General features: G+C 39.9%; 1 protein-coding gene across 1 annotated transcript; it reads right to left on the minus strand.

Annotated features, from left to right (window-relative positions):
* Positions 1–1,014: 1,014 nt before the first annotated feature.
* Positions 1,015–8,902, minus strand: Ggct (gamma-glutamylcyclotransferase). The gene is made up of 4 exons (XM_027939689.2): positions 8,642–8,902; positions 4,986–5,131; positions 3,467–3,602; positions 1,015–2,100 (listed from the first exon to the last, which is right to left on the minus strand). The coding sequence occupies exons 1-4, from the start codon at positions 8,780–8,782 to the stop codon at positions 1,951–1,953; spliced, it is 573 nt and encodes a 190-aa protein (XP_027795490.1). The 5' UTR covers positions 8,783–8,902; the 3' UTR covers positions 1,015–1,950.
* Positions 8,903–18,489: the final 9,587 nt, after the last annotated feature.

Consider the following 18,489-nt stretch of genomic DNA (forward strand, 5'->3'; position numbering starts at 1 on the left):
CCACAACCCCAGCCTCTGTTTTTGATAATATCTTAAAATCTTGTGGATTTTTAAAAATTTGATTTTTAAACAAATCTCGGTTTTTTTTCTGCTTTTACTTGCAGGAGGCACTGCAGCTATCACTTGGGGACCATAGTAGTTCCTCTTCAAGGGTCCTGGTTTCTCAGATTGTTTTCCTGTCCATTGGCAGGAGTGCTCCGGAGCTGTAGTCCAATTCTGGAGCTGCCTTTGGCATTTGAATCCCAGGACATCAGGGTCACTTCAGTACAGTCTGTTCTTTCAACTCACAGTTCATCTTCCTTCTTTCTGTGGGGAAGGGGCTGGTCCACCTTGAAGATACCCTATGTTTTCTTACAACCCCAGAAACCCTTTTCAAAACTATGGCTTATCCAGGATCTGGTTATTTTGTGGTTAGAGGGTCAAAGTCTCTGGTAGAAAGGGAAATCCAACATATGACATTTGGTGTTACCTTGAAAACAACTGGAAAAAGTGTGCCTCATGAGTATCAGATTTTCGTTAAAAGGCCAGACATGAAGGTCTTGGTGTTAGCATTGTGAATCCTTAGTGGAAGTTGCTATCTTTGGTGAGACAGATTATTAGAGTAATATTCAGGTCTTAGTATCTGTAGCAAAATTGAGCCTTACTGTCACTGGTTTCTGGGTTGCTGACAAACTTGGTCTTCTGGGGAGAAGTTAAACCACAATACTGGAGGGTATACGGAAAACCATGAGGTATGACAGTTATGAATCGCATCTATCTGTGGTCTACAGCTCAACTTCACTACAGAATAATTGCTGCAACCTGAAGGTGATTTGGGCCTTACCTCAAAAGAACAAATCACATTTTATTTTATGTTCCTGTGCCCAGTTCATTTCCATTCAAGTTTAAAAGGACAGCTCACTGCCCACCACACAGACATGAGTTTCTGATAATCAGTATCGCTTAATTTGTGAGTCTTCTTTCCTCATTTATTCAGTAAATAAGTTTAGTGATGTTACCATTTATTTTTTCAATGTTAACTGTTTCTTGAAAAGCCAAAACTCAAATGGTAACTATCCCTGAAACATTCCTTCTTTCATAATCCTGACTCTTCTATTTTAAAATCCTGTTCCAAGAATGGCCATGTACAAACTGAATTCTTTAAATGAGGACAATAATGATTGTTAATATTTATCACCAGGCTTTGACCTAAATTTATTACATGTTTTTACTTGTCCCTCCAAACAATCCTGAAATATTGATTATCCTTACCCTGTGGGTGAAGAAATTCTTTACTCTATGGGTAAGTCACAGAGCATCAAATAAACTAAAGTCTCATAGCTAGAAAGTGGTGGGACTGATCACTGAACCCAGGCTGCTTGGCTCCAGAGTCTGTGCATTTCTCCATGCATATAGACTCCACATGGCCAAGACTGGCTCCAGCATGTATGATGATTTGTCTAACAGCACAATGGAAAGGAGTACTTTGGTAGGGAAAACGGGTTAAACCACCACTACATTTATTCCTCTTAGGACGGTGTCCCATCTTTCTAGTTTCCAAAATTTTATTATCAACTTGCCATTAGTTTGCTTACTCTGATTAAACTGATTTTTTTTTTTTAAAAAAAAAAGCCCAGACAGAGCAGATCAATTCACCAGCACCATCACTGAGCAGAATGTAAATCTATTCTTGTCACAGAGCAAGAGGACACTTAAGATCAACCCAAGACATGAGCTTTAAGTGTCCACAGGAGTACCCACATTTACTTGTCACTCCAGAATTGCATAGTCCCTTTTTGTCTAACTCTTAACCCAGCTGCTTTTTATAGTCTGAAAATATAGAATCACTCAAGTGAGGTACCCCTTCCAAACATTGGTGAAAACAGATGAGACATAGTGATATCCCAGATCCCTGTTCTTAAATGTTACAAATATTTTATATTAGTACACAAAATATTCTTAAATATACTGTTATGTTCTAAAGAGTTTTTGTTCCTCCTTTTTGATAATGTCTTCCATTTCTTCTGAGACCTTTCCTTTATAGTCATTTGGTTCTATTGCTTTTAATCTCTCTTGATACTCCAGTGGCAAACCATTTTCTTTTGCACCCATGCAAATAACCTAGAAATGGTTAAAATAAATAAATAAATGGCTTTTAGTTAGGAATATTATTTTAATTTAGCAGACTACACCTTCTTTTGTATTATAAAAGCCTGAGATATTAGCTTTCAGGTAACTACAGAATAATTATAGAACAAAATTGAGAAATAGCCATTTCTCTCACACAGTAGGAATGAATAGGGAGTTTTCAAAGCTGTTTGAGTCATCTTTGCAGAATGTCAATTTTATGCAATAACATGATTTAACATATTTTTATATTAAGACAAAAAGTTTATTTATATAACCTTTTAAGAAAAAAAATTATAAAAAAAAAAAAAGTAAAGCTTTCGTTTTAATCCCGTTGTCTACTCTTGCTTTGAATTAAAAGGCAACTGTGTCCAGTGGCACTTTCAAGATCCATACCAAGATCCATAATAACTCTAGGATCCATACTAGAACATCCCTGACTAGGTCTGGGAACTATGTTAACCCTCCACAGTGCCGTGTTCTAATTGACCTTGCCAGTAAGCACTTAAACTTGGGTTTCTAAAAAGGCATGTCAGGGTCTCTGCCCCACATTCTTGTCTTATGCTTACAAGGGTGATTTCTCTGATTTTAAAAGGCCCAGTGACTTTTCTTTTTCCATCTAGGGTTAAAAAACAGTTCAGTATTAGGGAATATATTTTTCCCCCAGAAAAATGAATCCTGGTGTTCATGAAACACTGTTTTGTGAAGGGGAAAGAAAAGAAGATTATAAAAACCATGTATAAAATAAATCTATTAAAAATATACTCATTGGGCTAGGGTTATGGCTCCATGGTGGAGCACCTAGGCACTGGGTTCGATTCTCAGCACCACACAAAAACAAATGAATAAAGGTCCATCAATAACTAAAAGTATATTAAAAAAATATAAACTAAAAAAATAAAAATACCCTCATAAGCCGGGCACAGTGGTGACCACCTGTAATCCCAGATACTCAGGAAGCTGAGGCACGAGGACTGCAAGTTCAAGGTCAGCTTCAGCAACTTAGCTGTCTCAAAAAATAAAAAGTGCTAGGATGTAGCACAGTGGCAGAGCACCACTCTGGATTTAGAACCCAGTGCCATAAAAAGGAAAAAAACAAACAAACCCAAAAAATCATATGCTTTTCTACTTTAAAAAAGAAAATACATGTCTAGAATTGTGACTTATATAAATTTATAAAGGCTTTTTTTAATGAACAGTTTCAGAAACAGTTCTATCATTACACATAAATATGCACCATATTCTAAAATTTGCCCATCATTTTTGTAAACACACAAAACCTTAAAAAAAAAAAAAAGATATTCTGTAGTTTATCTCAGTGAAAATTACAAAGGATTCACCAAAAGTCCAAGTAGCTTACCTTTTTATATTGTGGAGATGGGGGAGCAGGCTCATAATTTGTCATCAGATAGCTTCGACAGGTTACTTCTTTCCCTTCTTGAGTTGAAACTTTCACTTCTATTACAACATATATTCCACTTTTAACCCCTTCTTGCCTGAAACCAGAAGAGTGAAATTTCAACCACATGTGACACAGGCAATTTAGGACTTTTAATCAAGTCAGATACAGTATTAACAACTTAACTATACAGATGTAGTTGCTCCCTATGTTGTTAGAAATATAGTGGAACATATAACTACCATCACATCGAAAGGACTTTAGTGTTTCAATTAGAAAGCCTGAGACTTAATATTATAGTTGGCCCAATGTATCCATGGGTTCTGCATCCAGATTCAACCAACCCCAGATTGAAAATATTTTTTTTTTAAATTGGGTCTGAACTAAATATACACAGACTTTTTTCTTGTCATTTCATAAAAAATACAGTATTAAAAACTACTTACATAGCATTTACATTGTATTAGGTATTATAAGTAATCTGCAGTTGATTTAAATTATACAGAAGATGTGCACAGATTGCATGCACATACTCCACCAGTTTTTATAAGCGACTTGAACATTCTTTGATTTTGGAATCTTCAGGAATCCTGGAACCTATCCCTAGAAGTCACCTAAGAACAACTGCAGGTGGTATACTTCCAACAGATCTGTGGTAATCATCTTAGAATATTTGCTTAGATGTACCTATTTCCATTTTTAAACTCCTGAAACATGGTTGTCTAGGCTACAAAAAAATTAACTGAAGTTTTCTGACAGCAGAATATCCATTCAGAGAAGAGCAGAGGGAGTGTGGCTGGTTCTTATGTGAGTTACAGTATCAAGCATGTCAGATAACATGTTCTTCTCAAGGTCCACTCTTTTGACTCGTTCTCTTTGTATTTGCTCTGCCAGGGCTGGAGTGGTAGAGTGCTTGCCTCACATGTGTGAGGCACTGGGTTTGATCCTCAGCACCACATAAAAATGAATACATAAAATAAAGGTATTGTGTCCATCTACAACTAAAAAAAATTCTTTTAAATGCTCTGCCATACAACTCTGAGAGTTCTTATTATAACAAGTATCAAATTTCTAATATGCTGTTAGATGCTTTCACAAATTGCTATTACTGACTGACTCAACTACCATCTTCAAGAATTGTTCTTCAAAAAGTGAATCTACTTGCTTTCAAAAAATCAATAAAAATAGGTAACAATTACAAAAGTCTTTATGCCTTTTCACAATCTGAAACTACAAACATAAATTTTTATAAAAAAAATCAGAGCTCCCATCTTTCTACATAAGAGATTACAAACATCACCCCAAATCTCAACAGAAATGTCATTCTTTAAAACTCACTATTATACCCTTTATGTTGGTTCTAAGTGTAAAGAATACATTTGTAGAATATGGTTTTGAAAACTAACACACAAATACACATGCTTACACACAATTCACTTATGAATCAGTTATTTTAAACTTATAATTAGAAGTCACCTACTCATCCAAAGAATTTAAATTGCTTTTGTTCATTTTCCATACTACTCCCCACACTTCATCGCCAGGACTTTGAAAAATGGTAGCTATACCTCCATGCCACCTCTGACTTGTTTTGCCTTGGAAATTGCCAAAGTCAAGCTTAAAATCCTGCAAAGGAAACCAAAGCGATATAATCAATATCCACTTGAACCCCCATTTCCCTTCTCAAAATAAAAACGATTTACCTTGAACTCCATGCAATTAAAGCATTCAATAAGCTTTAAGTTCCTTCTATATAAAAGCAGCTGTGGAAAATACAGAGATTAACAAAGACACAGATCTGAAGAACTATGTTTTTTTTCATAGTTTCCATTAAAAAAAATGAAACATGCTGAATCAGTACAGGCATCTTAGCATGCAAAAAAGAAAAAAAAAGACTTAAGAAAAAAACCTCATAGCCCCACTACCTTAACACAACCTGCATGCAAATTATTCCCCAGTTTACTTACGTGCACATATATAATTTTACTTAGAGAGAAACAGGTTGATGGCTACATGGGGGTTATACTTTGATGTCTGCAGAGTATCCTAGCAGCCTATATCACTATATTTATCCTAAGGGAACTGGCATGTGAGGGTGATTTGTATACTCAAGACCATTACTCTAATATTCATGAAGTGTATTTATTTATCCACAAAAATCATAGGAGCAGTTAACCATGGAAAGTTATTGGGCACTATAAACTATATTCTGAGCTTTATGTGGACCATCTCCTTTTGTCCCGCAGAAACTTTATTTATACTTATTTTACAGCAAGACAAACTGGCTGAGAAAGACTAGGCAACTTGCCTAAGGTCTCACAACTAATAAGAATGGAGCCACGGTTCTAGTTTAGATGCTTCCATCAGAGATGAGCCATCAGGGGATAAGTCCTGGGGAAGACTGAAAATTCTAACTTGGCTTGCTTGGTCTAGGAAGATTTCTTTCCATCTCTTCAGCAATTCATTCCCTTAATAGTAAAGTGAAAGAGGTTGGAATAGATAATAACCTAAGGTCCTTTCCACATTTATAGTTTATCCCTTTAGCCTATTTTCTCAAAAACTGTGTCACACATTTCGGAAAAAAGGATGGTTCAAATGCCCAGTACCTTCAATTGCCATATGGGTGTTCCAGCGCCAAGCATCCCTGGCGGGTAATCAGAGATCTGATGAAAATTACAACCCACACCAGGAACTGGTCGTCTATTGCTAAATCCAATGGACCATTCTCATTTCTCATCTTGCTCTACTTCTCAGCTGCTTGTGACATGGCTAACCACCCTCACCTGTCTGCCTTCTATTCTCATTTTCAGGCTGTTCCTTGATCTCTTCAATTCCCTTTGCCAACTCCTCCCTGACTACCCTATCTTTAAACACTGGGGTTTCTCAAGATTCAGTATAGGCCGTTTTCTCTATCCATTCAGCAACCTGCCCAAGACAATCTCATCACCTCCAGTGGCTTCAAATACCATCTAAACTTTCAGATTGATTAGACTTTCATACTGATAAACTGATTATCTTTAAACCCAGCCCACCTCTGAGATTCAAAAGTGCTTAGAACAGGGCCTAGTACATAGTATGTAGCTAACAGATGTCCACTAGTACTTTTCTGTTCACTTGGCTTTGGGACAAGCATTTCAAACTCAGCATGTTCAGATTTTTCCCTCCCAAACTTGATCTTCCTCTTCCCTCTGTCATCATCAACATTGGTCTTGTGCAAAAACTCAAGTCCTATCTTCAGACTCAATCACCAAGCGTCAGCAACGTTATCTCCCAAATATCCCTCTAATCTATTCAAATCCATTCAAGGTGGCATTTGGTATCTTTGGCATGAACTAATGTAAAAACTACCTGACCTTCCCACTCTTATCCCCCTTTAAACTCATTTTCCATAGTGACCAGGATGACCTTTCAAAGATCTAAATATGATCTTTCATTTGCTTCCATTCTGCAATGGGTCTTCTCATTGCTTTTGAGATACAGTCTAAAATCTTATTAGGCCTCTGTGGTCCTGTTAGGATGTTGTCCTTTCCTATTCCTCTAGTCCCATGCTTCTTCTTTTCTCAGGTCCTTTGTACATGCTCTTCTATTTTCTCTCCACCTCCCCAATCATTTAGGCCTTAGCTTAAAAGTCACATTTTTTAAAAGGGAGGGCTTTCCTGAACATCCTGGGTAGGACAGGTCCTCTGGTTATATATTCTGTTAGACCTTGAAAGTCTGCATGTGTGTGTATATGTGCTGCTGGAGATTGACCCCAGGGCCTCATGCATGCTAGGCAAGCACATTACCACATACCTACACCCCCAGCCCTGAATATCTCCTTCTTAAGACTGATCATACTCGTAAATGAATAGCTCTTCCTTAATATTACTTCCTTCTGCTCCGATTGTAAGCATTTGAACTCTCTTTCCACATTTGGGATGTTCCATATTTTATGAGTTTGGGGTATGAGGTACCACAGACTGAATACCATTTTTGAAGCTTCAAAAGTAAGGTGGTCAGGCACAGATCTGCAGCCAAGACTTAAGCCAATCAGGACATCCACCTGGGGCTTTGAATTAGAAGCTAATATTCAGGGTGGACAGGGACTCCACCCTAGTGGTGTGAGTTTTGGGAAGTTCTGGGATGCAGTACAGTGGCTGGGTACTGCGCAGGTGGTGATGCAACACACAGCATCCATATTTACAAGTTCAGCAAAGGCGCAACAGTGGCTGCCTGCGCTGGTTCTGTTGTCTATCAGAGGGGGCCGCACCTCCCTTTATGTCTGTCTCTTTTGTCAGCTTTGTACTCCTGCCTTTCTAGTCATTCTGTGAGCTCTCCAGCAGCCTTTCAACACTTTTTTTTCTCTTTTTTTTTGCTTAAATCAGCCTATTTCTGTTGCTTGCAACTAAGAACTCTGACGAGGTTAGCAAAGATCATGCTTGTTTAGCTCAACACTGTCAAAAATGTTTTGCACATAATATGCACCTGTCTCCTATAGATCAGGAGGTCCTCAAAGCAGTAACATTACTCAATTATCTTTGTATCGTCAGCGTTCAGTGCCAGAACAGGTGCTGAATGAATGAAATATACTGTCTCCTAAGGTCCTTTGAAGAACAATGATTTACCAAGGTTGGTTAAAGTTCATCCAGTCACTTGACCTAACTGAACACAGCTGTTAGTATGAAGACAGGGTTCCAACTTTCAGGACCTCCTAGATCAGGAGAGAAAAACGGGTAAATAGATTTTTACAATACCATGTAACAAAACAACTAATTCTCTGTCTCAGGTCAGAGAAGGCTTCTGTAAAGTACCAACTGAATGAGCTCTATGAGGATGTCCCTAAGTGGAGAAGACAGAAGGGGCCAAAGCTATGCAGTGAACAGCAGTGGTGGAAACGTCAAGAGGGAGAAAGCTCAGGGCAGCTTGAGAGGATGCTGCTGCAGGGGTACACAGTCCAACGGGGGTCAAGCACAGGGCCTTGAAAGCAGTGGAGGCGGGATCCAGATCCCCCCAAAATCCGGACGTCCACGCCTCCGAATGAACTGCATTCCTGGCCCATTTTGCCCAGGCATACCCCTCAGGACGCGCCTTCGGGGAGCCTGGTCCTGACGTGTGCACCACCCGCCCGCCGTCGCAGGGGTAGGATGGACCACTGACCTGCAGGCGGGCCACGCAGCAGAACGTGGCCGAGGGGTTTCGGTGGTGGATCCTCTCCGTCAGTAGGTTGCTGCCATAGGCAAAGTACAGAAAACTCTCCTCCTCCTGGCCCACGCCTTCCTCGCAACACGAGCTAGCCATATCTCACCAGACGCCTGCACCGTCCTGGGGGGGCGGAAAGCAGGAGTGCAAGAAGCCCGCAGGAACCTGGCGCTGCTGCCAACGACCAGAAGCCGGTCTCCGCAGCGCTGGCCCCCAGGGGATCGGGAAGACTCCACGCGTGTGCCGAGAGCGGTGGAGCGAGCGCTCTTCTGATTGGCTGCCGTCCCGCCTACGTGAGTCGCTCCCTGTGATTGGCCAAACTCCACCGCTCCCTCTCCGCCCTCCGCGGGGACTCTGAAATGTTTTCTCCTGAGGCGACCCGAAGCTGACTCCTCATTGGATGCGCTCCTCTGATGGTCCCGACCCCTGCTCAAGGCTCCTTCTGATTGGCGGGAGTTTAGTGCGAGTGGCGCCCGCTGAGGGTCGCGGCGCGCAACCCGTTTCCCACCTAGCGGTTGATCCACTCTGCGCTGTGGGAAGCGCTAGTCAGATCCAGTCCAAACGGCGGCCCTGGGTGCTCCCCGATGGCTCCTTCGCCCTGCAGCTTGCTCCCGACTGTCCTCCTGGAGTCGGCGGGACCTTTCTGTTCATCCCGCGGCTTCCCGCACCCAGCCCTGATCATCAACCTGACACCTTTTCTAAGGACGCTCTGCCACCTGAAGAAGGCCCTCTGAATGCTCTGCTCCCTTCCTGGAGGAAGAACGCCTGGGTTCAAATCCCGAGGCTGCCCTTTACTAGCCATGTAACCTTTTAAAATAGGTCATAAAATAAGTTATCTCAAGTAAAAACTTGTGTTAATTTTGAAGTGGGGGGAAAAAAATGAAGAATATGAACTCAAGCCCAGAAGTAATAACTATCCCTAGCACCCGGATGTTGGTTTCTGAATACCACTCATGGTTAAAAGGGGCTCCTGGAGAAATGACTGACGTCAGTTTGGAAGCTGAGAATGGTTAAGTAACGCTTGGAACATTTAGCAGAAAAGAAGAAAAAAAAATGTCCTTTCAAAAGGACAGCCCACTGGCCAAAACTAGAACAAGTGAGCATCAAAGATAACAACAAACTGTAAAATGATTTTAAAAATTAAATGAATAAAAGTCACTTTCCCTGAAAATTAAGCCAAATTAAGGAGGCCGGGAACAATCTTTATTGAAATTTGTAATAGTCACTATTAAACCAATTCTTAATCTGAAAAGTGGTAATTTAAGAAAATAAACATTTAATCTGCCTTTCCAGTAGCAGCTGTTTTTCAGGGTAACCAAGTAGCACCACTTGATGAAGGCGAAGTTCTCTTTAGAAACCTGCTAAGTTAAAAGAATGATAGAAAGTTGTTATTAGGAAATAACTGATTCATGCTAGGGTCATCAATGAAACCATTTGGTGAAGGGCCATAGTGAGTGGGATATTTACACGGTGCCAAATTATCTCTGGAAAAACAACCAACTGTGGAGAAATCTGGTCCCTCCTACCTTATCCCAGATCAATCAGATCACTAACAGTGGACCAGCCTACCATTATGTTTTCTGATGTGTTGCAATATGAAGCTCCAGCATCATCCATGAAATATCATTTCCAAACATCTTTAACCTCTGCATAATCAAGCCTTTAACATCCATCTTTCTGTCTCAGGAACTACCAGCATAGAAGAATCAAATAACATCAAATGCAGAACAATCAGGAAAACCAAGAACAAATGATAGGATACCCTACTGACTCTTTAAGTCATGGTTATGGTGGCTGATAGGGGTAATCCCAGTGAGTTGATGCCAAGGCAGGAGGGACTGTAATTCAAGGCCAGCCTGGGCAACTTGGTGAGACCCTGTATCAAAATGTAAAAAGTGACTGAGGATGTAGCTCAGTGGTAGAGCACCCCTGGGTTCAATCCTAGTGCCATAAACAATAAAAATTTAAAAACGCAAGGCTGAGAACAAGCTGTCATGCTTTATAAAAGATTTAAGAAACTAAACAAACATAACAGTGAGTGCTTGGTTGATTCTGGTTTAACAAAGCAGAAAGAAAAGACATTTGGGGGACAAGGGAAGATATTTCCATTTGAACTGGGTATTGGATGATACCAGACAATTGTTATTAGGTGTGATAATGTTGTCTTATGCTTATGTAGAAAAATGTCTATTTTAAGCATGCATACTGACATATTCAGAATGAAACATTTTAAAATAATTCATAAAAATAGAAATATAAACTGTTAAATTGGGGCTGGAGTTGTGGCTCAGTGGTAAAGTGCTTGCTTGGCATGTGTGAAGCCCTGGATTTGATCCTCAGCACCACATATAAATAAATAAATAATCCACTGACAACTAAAAAAATTTTTTTTAAAAAGTGTTAAATGTTGAATGGAGTGACGTGTATATGGATGTTCACTATATTATTTTTTTCTTATGTCCAAACATATTCATGTTAAAAAGAAATGAAAAATAGGTGATATATTGAAAGCACATGGCTTATAGTGAACCCTTTATAAGCAATAACATTATAATTGTACAATCTGCAAATCTGAAGATTCATATCTTCTTCTACCTCCAGATATCAAGGCAAATCTTGAAACATGTATTTGGTTATTTCAGGGAGAAAATTGCTTTTCTTGGCAAATCATGCTCTATTTCACCAGAAATTATCAAGGTCTCTGCTTTTGGAACACTGTCATTTAAAATGTCCTGATTTTAAAATTGCGTTTGAACATCTAGAATGTATTATTTATTTTAAAAGATTTAATTTCTTGCTCTGTACTTCTTGCTAATTGCTTAATTTCACAGCAGTTGATTTTTCTCAATACTATTTTGCAAAAAAAAAAATCTGAAGTTAAGCATTGATGTTTTATTCAACACTAAAAATCTTTCCTTACCTCAAACATTTATTTAGCTAACCCATGTAGAGTGTACTGTACTGATTCATGTTGACCAGCAAGGGGCAGGGGTAGCAAGGTTAGTTTTATTTTTTTGTTTGTTTTCTCAAACATAACTAAAGCCAGATTAATATTAGCATTCGCCAAGCACTTATTTTTTAATCTTTATTATTCTCATTTGTGTGTGTGGCACTAGGGATTGAACTCAGGGATACTCTACCACTGAACTACATCTCCAGCCTTTTTTATTTTTTATTTCAAGACAGGATCTTATTAAATTGCCTAGTCTGGCTTTGAACTTGGGATCCTCCTGCCTCAGCCTCCACAATTGTTGGGATTACAGGGATGCACCACCACACTCAGCATTGAGCACTAATTAAAAGCACGATCTCGTCTAAATTCTTGTATCAGCTCATTTAATCCTCAAAATAGCCCTATGCAAAATTATGCTATGCTAATATTATCCTCATTTTATAACCAATGAAACTGAGGGAAAGTAAATTAACTAACTTGCCCAGGTTGTAGTTATGACTGAAGCAGAGATTGAGCTATGCAGTCTATCTCTAGAGTCACCACTGGGGGCTACTCCCAGATTTCCCACAGTTGTAAAGCCCTGGTGCTCTAGATGTGAGTGGTTATTAATAACTCAGTTTAAAGTACAATCTTTATGTCATACAAAAGGATATTATGAAATAAGGAGAGTAGCCTTTGATCACTTGATAATCATGATAATGAAGATTTCTTCCAAATGCCATCTCTTAATTTAGTGGTCCTTAAAGTCTTTTTGATTGTATCATTAAATATTTTTTCAGCATTCACAGACACACACAAAAAAACTAATGCACATTAATATAATACACATAGAATAGTATTATATCATAATTATATTTTAATATTAATATGCTAGTATATAAAGTGCATTAGTAATAATCACAAAATAGAAATTTAAAAACAAAAAAAATTTAACTGTCATGTTAATTGTGATAGTTTCATTCAATCATTAGCCAATCTCAAGGAAAATGCACATGTAGGTCAAAGTTAATTGTAAATAATACTGGGTACAAATTCATATTGTAAGTAGTCCTGAAAATTTTCCACATTACGATGACCCTGTCAGATCGTACTAGAACATCATTATCTTTACACCTCAATGACTATGATGAGGCATTAGAAGTCTGAAAAATGTCAGCTCTGTCCTTTTCTTTTTTCTTTATTTGTGCTTACAGATTTAGTAGGAGCTCTCTTCTAGTTCTTTGCAGGAATCTACATGTTTCCATTTTGTGAGAATTAGCTACTTGTCTATAAATCCATTTAACCAAGCATGATGAATGACAATAAATCCCAAGACATGGTAAGTGAAGAAATGAGGGCCAGTGCCATTGTCAACCCTTCCTCCAGAAGAGGCACTGCCATCCCTCCCCCAGGACACTTCATACATCCTATGGGAAAGATAATGATGAACTGATAGATGGTTGTATAGATACAGTAAAGCTGTAGTAGTGTGTATGTTTATTTATTAAGTACAGTAAAGGAAGAGTAACATATAGGTCAGTCAGGGGCAGTAGTATTTTAGTGGAATAGACAGACTATCTTATGAGTCTGTCTCTTAGCTCTGTGAGTTTAGAAAAACAATCTCATTTGTAAATTGCCGCAGTCCTGCTGGCTGCAGCAAAATAACGGGGGGGGGGGGGTGACGAATAACTTGTGTACGTTGATACAGCAGGAGTAGGAGCCATTTATTGCAGGACAGGAGCGGTATTTATACATTCCACACAGCTTATCTAATTAGCATAAACTAGATACATCAATCAACCAATAAGAAATCTCCACACATAATGGCTCGCTGGGGTTACTTCACAAACCACTCCCTCTGGCATTTTGCCAGGCGCCATCCAGACTTGTTTACAGACTCTAACATTTGCCAGGCGCCATCCTGACTTGTTTACAGATTCTAACAGTAAATTCACACTAAGTTGACTTGTCAGAGATGGTTGTACACATCAGAATGCCAATTTGTTGATGTATGATGAAAACTGTATCAGATAAATCATATACTTGTGTTCACAGATCAATGCATTTTCTTCCACTAGGAAAATAAGTCCACATGGGGCATGAGTTTAACAAGGTTGAGCTACAAATGGAGGTCAAGGGGCCAGTGTGGAAGGCAAGTACAAGATGAGTGGAGGTCTGAAATAAGGTAGAGATTTGACAGGGGCAATGTCACAAGGTTCCCTAAAGGCCATGTCAAGGAGTCTGGATTGTGTTCTAAGAGATCAAAAAAAGCTATAGGGGTGTTTTAGGCAGGGATGGGGTCCAAGTTACACTTCAACAGAGTAATTCTATATACTAAGTGGAGAATCGATTCTAAGGAAATAAAAAGGATAGGTGGCAGAGAAACTACTGTGTGAAAGTTTGATAACTTCATTCTTGTGGTCTAGGATCTGTTCCAGGGTCTTGAACATGGCAGGCAAGCGCTCTATCACTGAACTACATTCCCAGTCCATTTTTGCCAACTTTGGATGGTGGCTTGGACTAGGACGCATTTGGAATTCTCTTTTATGGTAAAGCAGAAAACAGAACAGACTTGCTGAAGAATTGGACATGTGATTGATTCCATGTTTGCTTACCAAATAGTCTTCTAACTATAATTTACCTTCTTAGTGGATTTTCCTTCTGAAGAAGAAGGAATCAGGGGACACAAGGATCAGATTTTCCTGCTAATTCTAGCTTTTCTCCCTGAGAATTTGTACCTGGTTCTAAGAGGGTTGAGTTACCCTCTGAACACTTAAATTATAGCTTTTAACACTCCTAGCTAGTCTAGACTTGTGGCTGGAGAGGTGGAGGAAGATGATTCTACTAACATAGGTGAGGAAAACAGACACAGCCAAAGCAGAGAGGAGCTGGAGAAAAAAATCTGAGCACCCACAAGTGCCTGCTCTAGCTGTTTTTTTAAGACCTCTAGCTCCCAAAGCTTTATTAGTCATGCATTATTTAAAATAAATATATAAATATTCATTAGTAAACTAGAGTAGATATCATCGTTGATTACAAATGGTCCTGGGTTACACAGGCAGTATGAAATAAACATTAACTTCCAATAACTACGAGGACATGGGCCCTGCAATTGTTAAGAACACCATTTGCTGCTTAAAACCTAAATGAGTTGCCTCTTACTCAGCTCTCTCCTTCCCACCCCACTTGTAATCAGTCACCAGGCCCCAGGAGGGGGCTGCTCCGTCTGTGTCCGCCCTCCTCTCTCTTCCCACACTCCCAACCCTCTCCCTGGTGTGGTCATCTCACACCTGGATGACTGCAACCAGCTACTCCAGGGCTGGTTCCTCTGACTGGCTATGGAGATGGGAGGGTGCTGAGTAGGGGATGGGAGGTGGCGCTGGCAAGGAGAGAATGTGAATCACAAGAGGCTGGCACAGAGGTGGTTTTGGGGAATGGTGAATAGCTCAATTTGAATACAGTACAGGGTTCATCTTAGGAAATGTGCTACAAGTCTGGAAGGATATTAGCATAGTTTATGAGAGGACATTGAATTATTCTCAAAAAGTTCAGACTATTTGGTGGTCAAAGAAGAGTCAGTTTTAATTTTAAGCAGAGAGGGTCCCTCTTGCCCCTGTGGAAAAGCAATCTTGTGGGTATGTGTTCAGGATGACTTGGGAGAGGGTAAATTGGGGAGATGGCAGGGTGCTGCATACAAGTTCATTACGAGAGGGCAAGGTCATGAAAGTCTGAGCCGGGGCAGGAGTGATGGAATGAAAATGAAAGGCCAGGAGGGAGTGAAGACATTGCTCACTTTGATTTTGTCATGTCCCTTCTTTCTGTTAAAAAACAAATGAACAGGGGCTGGGGTTGTGGCTCAGCGGTAGAGCGCTTGCCTAGCATGTGCAGGGCACTAGGTTCAATCCTCAACACCACATAAAAATAAAATAAAAGATGTCGTTTCCAACTACAACTAAAAAACAAAAACAAACAAACAAACAAAAAACCCTCAAAACCTCTGGAGGCTGACTTTGATTCATCCCTTTACCAAATTCAGGTTCTTGTGCAAGCTCTTTTTATGTAATTCCATTCTGTCTGCCCAGCTGATTTCTCAGTAGATGGCAAACCCTTTGGAAGCAGAGACCACACCTTCTATTTCTATATGCCTATAGTGCTCACCCCAGCACAGAAGAATAATAAGTATTTGCTGATTACCTGAACCAGAGTCAAAATCTCCCTGACTTCACACCGACTCCCAAATCCTTTCGTCTCTAAGAATTTGTTCCTCTTTTCTAGAGTTTGCCTCTCTGTAATGAGAAGGAATTATTCTTTAACTCTGGTTTATGATTTAAAGTTTTACATTAATGCTTTATCACATTCTAAGCAAATTTTATTAGATGTGGTGGTATTCATATTTACAGATCCTTCTATCTGGGGTCTGGTACATGCAGAAAGCCATAATATAGGAAATCAGCGATGTTCTGGAGGTGGGGATGTATTAAAATTCTATTAGGCTGCAATTTCTCAGGATGTTTGATAGATAATCTGTATTCTTGTTTTGAGAGTAACCTTGATAATTGGTTCCAATATAGTTCATTGTGTAGGGCTTAGAAAATAATCTCCTTTTATATCTCTATAACTACATACTTTGAAAAGGTTTGCAGTAAACTTAGCTGTGCTCACCACAGGGAAGGAAAATAAATTGGACAGGTGGGAAGTAGGGAAGCAAGCTGAACAAATGCTTTTGTTTATTTTTTATCCTGTATTTTATTTGTCATACTCTTGAGTATGAATTCTTATCTTCTATTGTTTTAAATATATATATCTATATACACTATATATACATACATATACATGTACACACACTATGAAAATACATATATTATTAAAATTTAGAACAAAAGCCAGGCATGGTAGTGCATGCCTGTTATCCTAGCTACTCAGGAGGCTGAGGGTAGAGGATTGCAAGTTCAAGGCCAGCCTGAGCAACTTAGTCATGATTTGTTTCAAAATAGAATTTTTACAAAAAGCTGTGAATATAATTCAGTGGTAGAGCATTACCTTGCACATATGAGGCCCTGGGTTCCATCTCCAGTACCACCATCACCAAAAAAAAAAAAATTAAAATATTATGGAATTTTTTGTAAACACCACAGAATATACTGTGAGGAGGATAAAGAGAGTAATGGCTAAATTTCCCAAAGAGAAAATAGTTGCATGAGTGCATTATCAAGTTGGTTTGCCTCTCAATATATCAATCAGTAATTAAGGCAGACCCTCGTCAGCGCTGCTGCATGGAAGAGATCTGTTTTACCCTGAGAGGCCTGCAGTTGCAGAATCTCACGTTCAGAATCTGAAAGGCACATTCTCTCTTTGCCCATTGAGATGTCTATGAATGTAAGAACCAGAATTTTCCCAGTTTGGGTTAGGAGAGGAATGCATGCTCCAGGACAATGTGTATATGGTCTAGATCCCACTGCTAACTCCACTGTCACTTCCAGAAGGTCCTGGAAACACAATTCAGCAATCCTATGTCATTACCACGGCCATGTTAGATTGTGATGTACCAGTCTCAAGATTAATACTTGTCCATGTCTGACAAACTGCATCACCATCGTCACATTTATTTCCTTAGCTTATATACTCATGGTATTTACAAAACTTTAAACTCAGTTGAAATTACAATGTAAAAGAAAATTTTTGCTGCATGTATCTATTACTATATTGCTATCTATTGTTAATAATACTCTCTAAACAAAAATTTAGATTTTACTTAAATGAAAAAGCCCCATGCTTCTCTTGAGTATAGACCACATTCTTCTTAGAAATTTAAACTCAGTCAATTCTTAATATCACATATAATAATTAGATAAGAGTCAAGAGCTTTTTAATACCTCCATTAAAAGAATAGATTTGGAATGAGGCCCAGTTGAAGACTTAGAAAATGTTTATGGAAAATGAGAACTACACTTGAGGGTTTCTGCTTAATTAATATGCTTGTGTTTCATGTTGCCAGTGTATTCAATGATATTAATCAATAATTAACTATTCTCAGAGATACAGAGCTTAAATGAAGCACTTTAATTGACTATTTAAAAAAGAAAGTTTGGATGTTTCTGGAGCTTTTCGGAATAGCTGACCCAGTTCTAGTGTTACCTTTTCTCCTTTATTTTCTGCCTTCACATGAATACAAAAGACATCTCTACTTACTGTCTTTGTTAGACTCTTATTGGCAGAGAAGACAACAGAATAACAGAAACGAATGACTCACTGATAATGAGTAGTTCCTCATGGGAGAAGCAAATATGTTTCGTGTAGCAAGAAGAAACTAGCTTCAGCAAGTTATTCTCTCAAAGCTTCTTGAAGAGCTGGGCGTGGTGGCCCACGCCTGTAATCCCAGTGGCTCCGAAGGCTGAGGCGGGAGGATCTCAAATTCAAACCCAGGACTCCTGCAAGGTAGGCGGGCCTGCGACCCACCGGCAGAAGAGGAGCAGCGGCCTGCTGAGAGGCAGAGGCGCCCCCTCCCCCTGCGCCGGCAAGGTAGACGGAACTGTGACCACCCACAGAACAGGCCCAGTGGCCTGCTGAGGGGCAGAGCCGCCCCCCACCCCCCGCGCCTGCCAGGTAGGCAGAACTGTGACCACTGACAGAAAAGGCCCAGTGGCCCGCGGCGGGACAGAGCTTCCAATCACTCCTGCAAGGTAGGCGGGCCTGCAACCCACCGGAAGAAGAGGAGCACCGGCCTGCTGAGAGGCAGAGCCACCCCCCACCCCCCGCGCCTGCCAGGTAGGCGGAACTGTGACCACCGACAGAAAAGGCCCAGTGGCCCGTGGCGGGACAGAGCTTCCAATCACTCCTGCAAGGTAGGCGGGCCTGCGACCCACCGGCAGAAGAG

Source organism: Marmota flaviventris, chromosome 1 (assembly GCF_047511675.1).
Source record: "Marmota flaviventris isolate mMarFla1 chromosome 1, mMarFla1.hap1, whole genome shotgun sequence".
NCBI classification, from domain to species: Eukaryota; Metazoa; Chordata; class Mammalia; order Rodentia; family Sciuridae; genus Marmota; species Marmota flaviventris.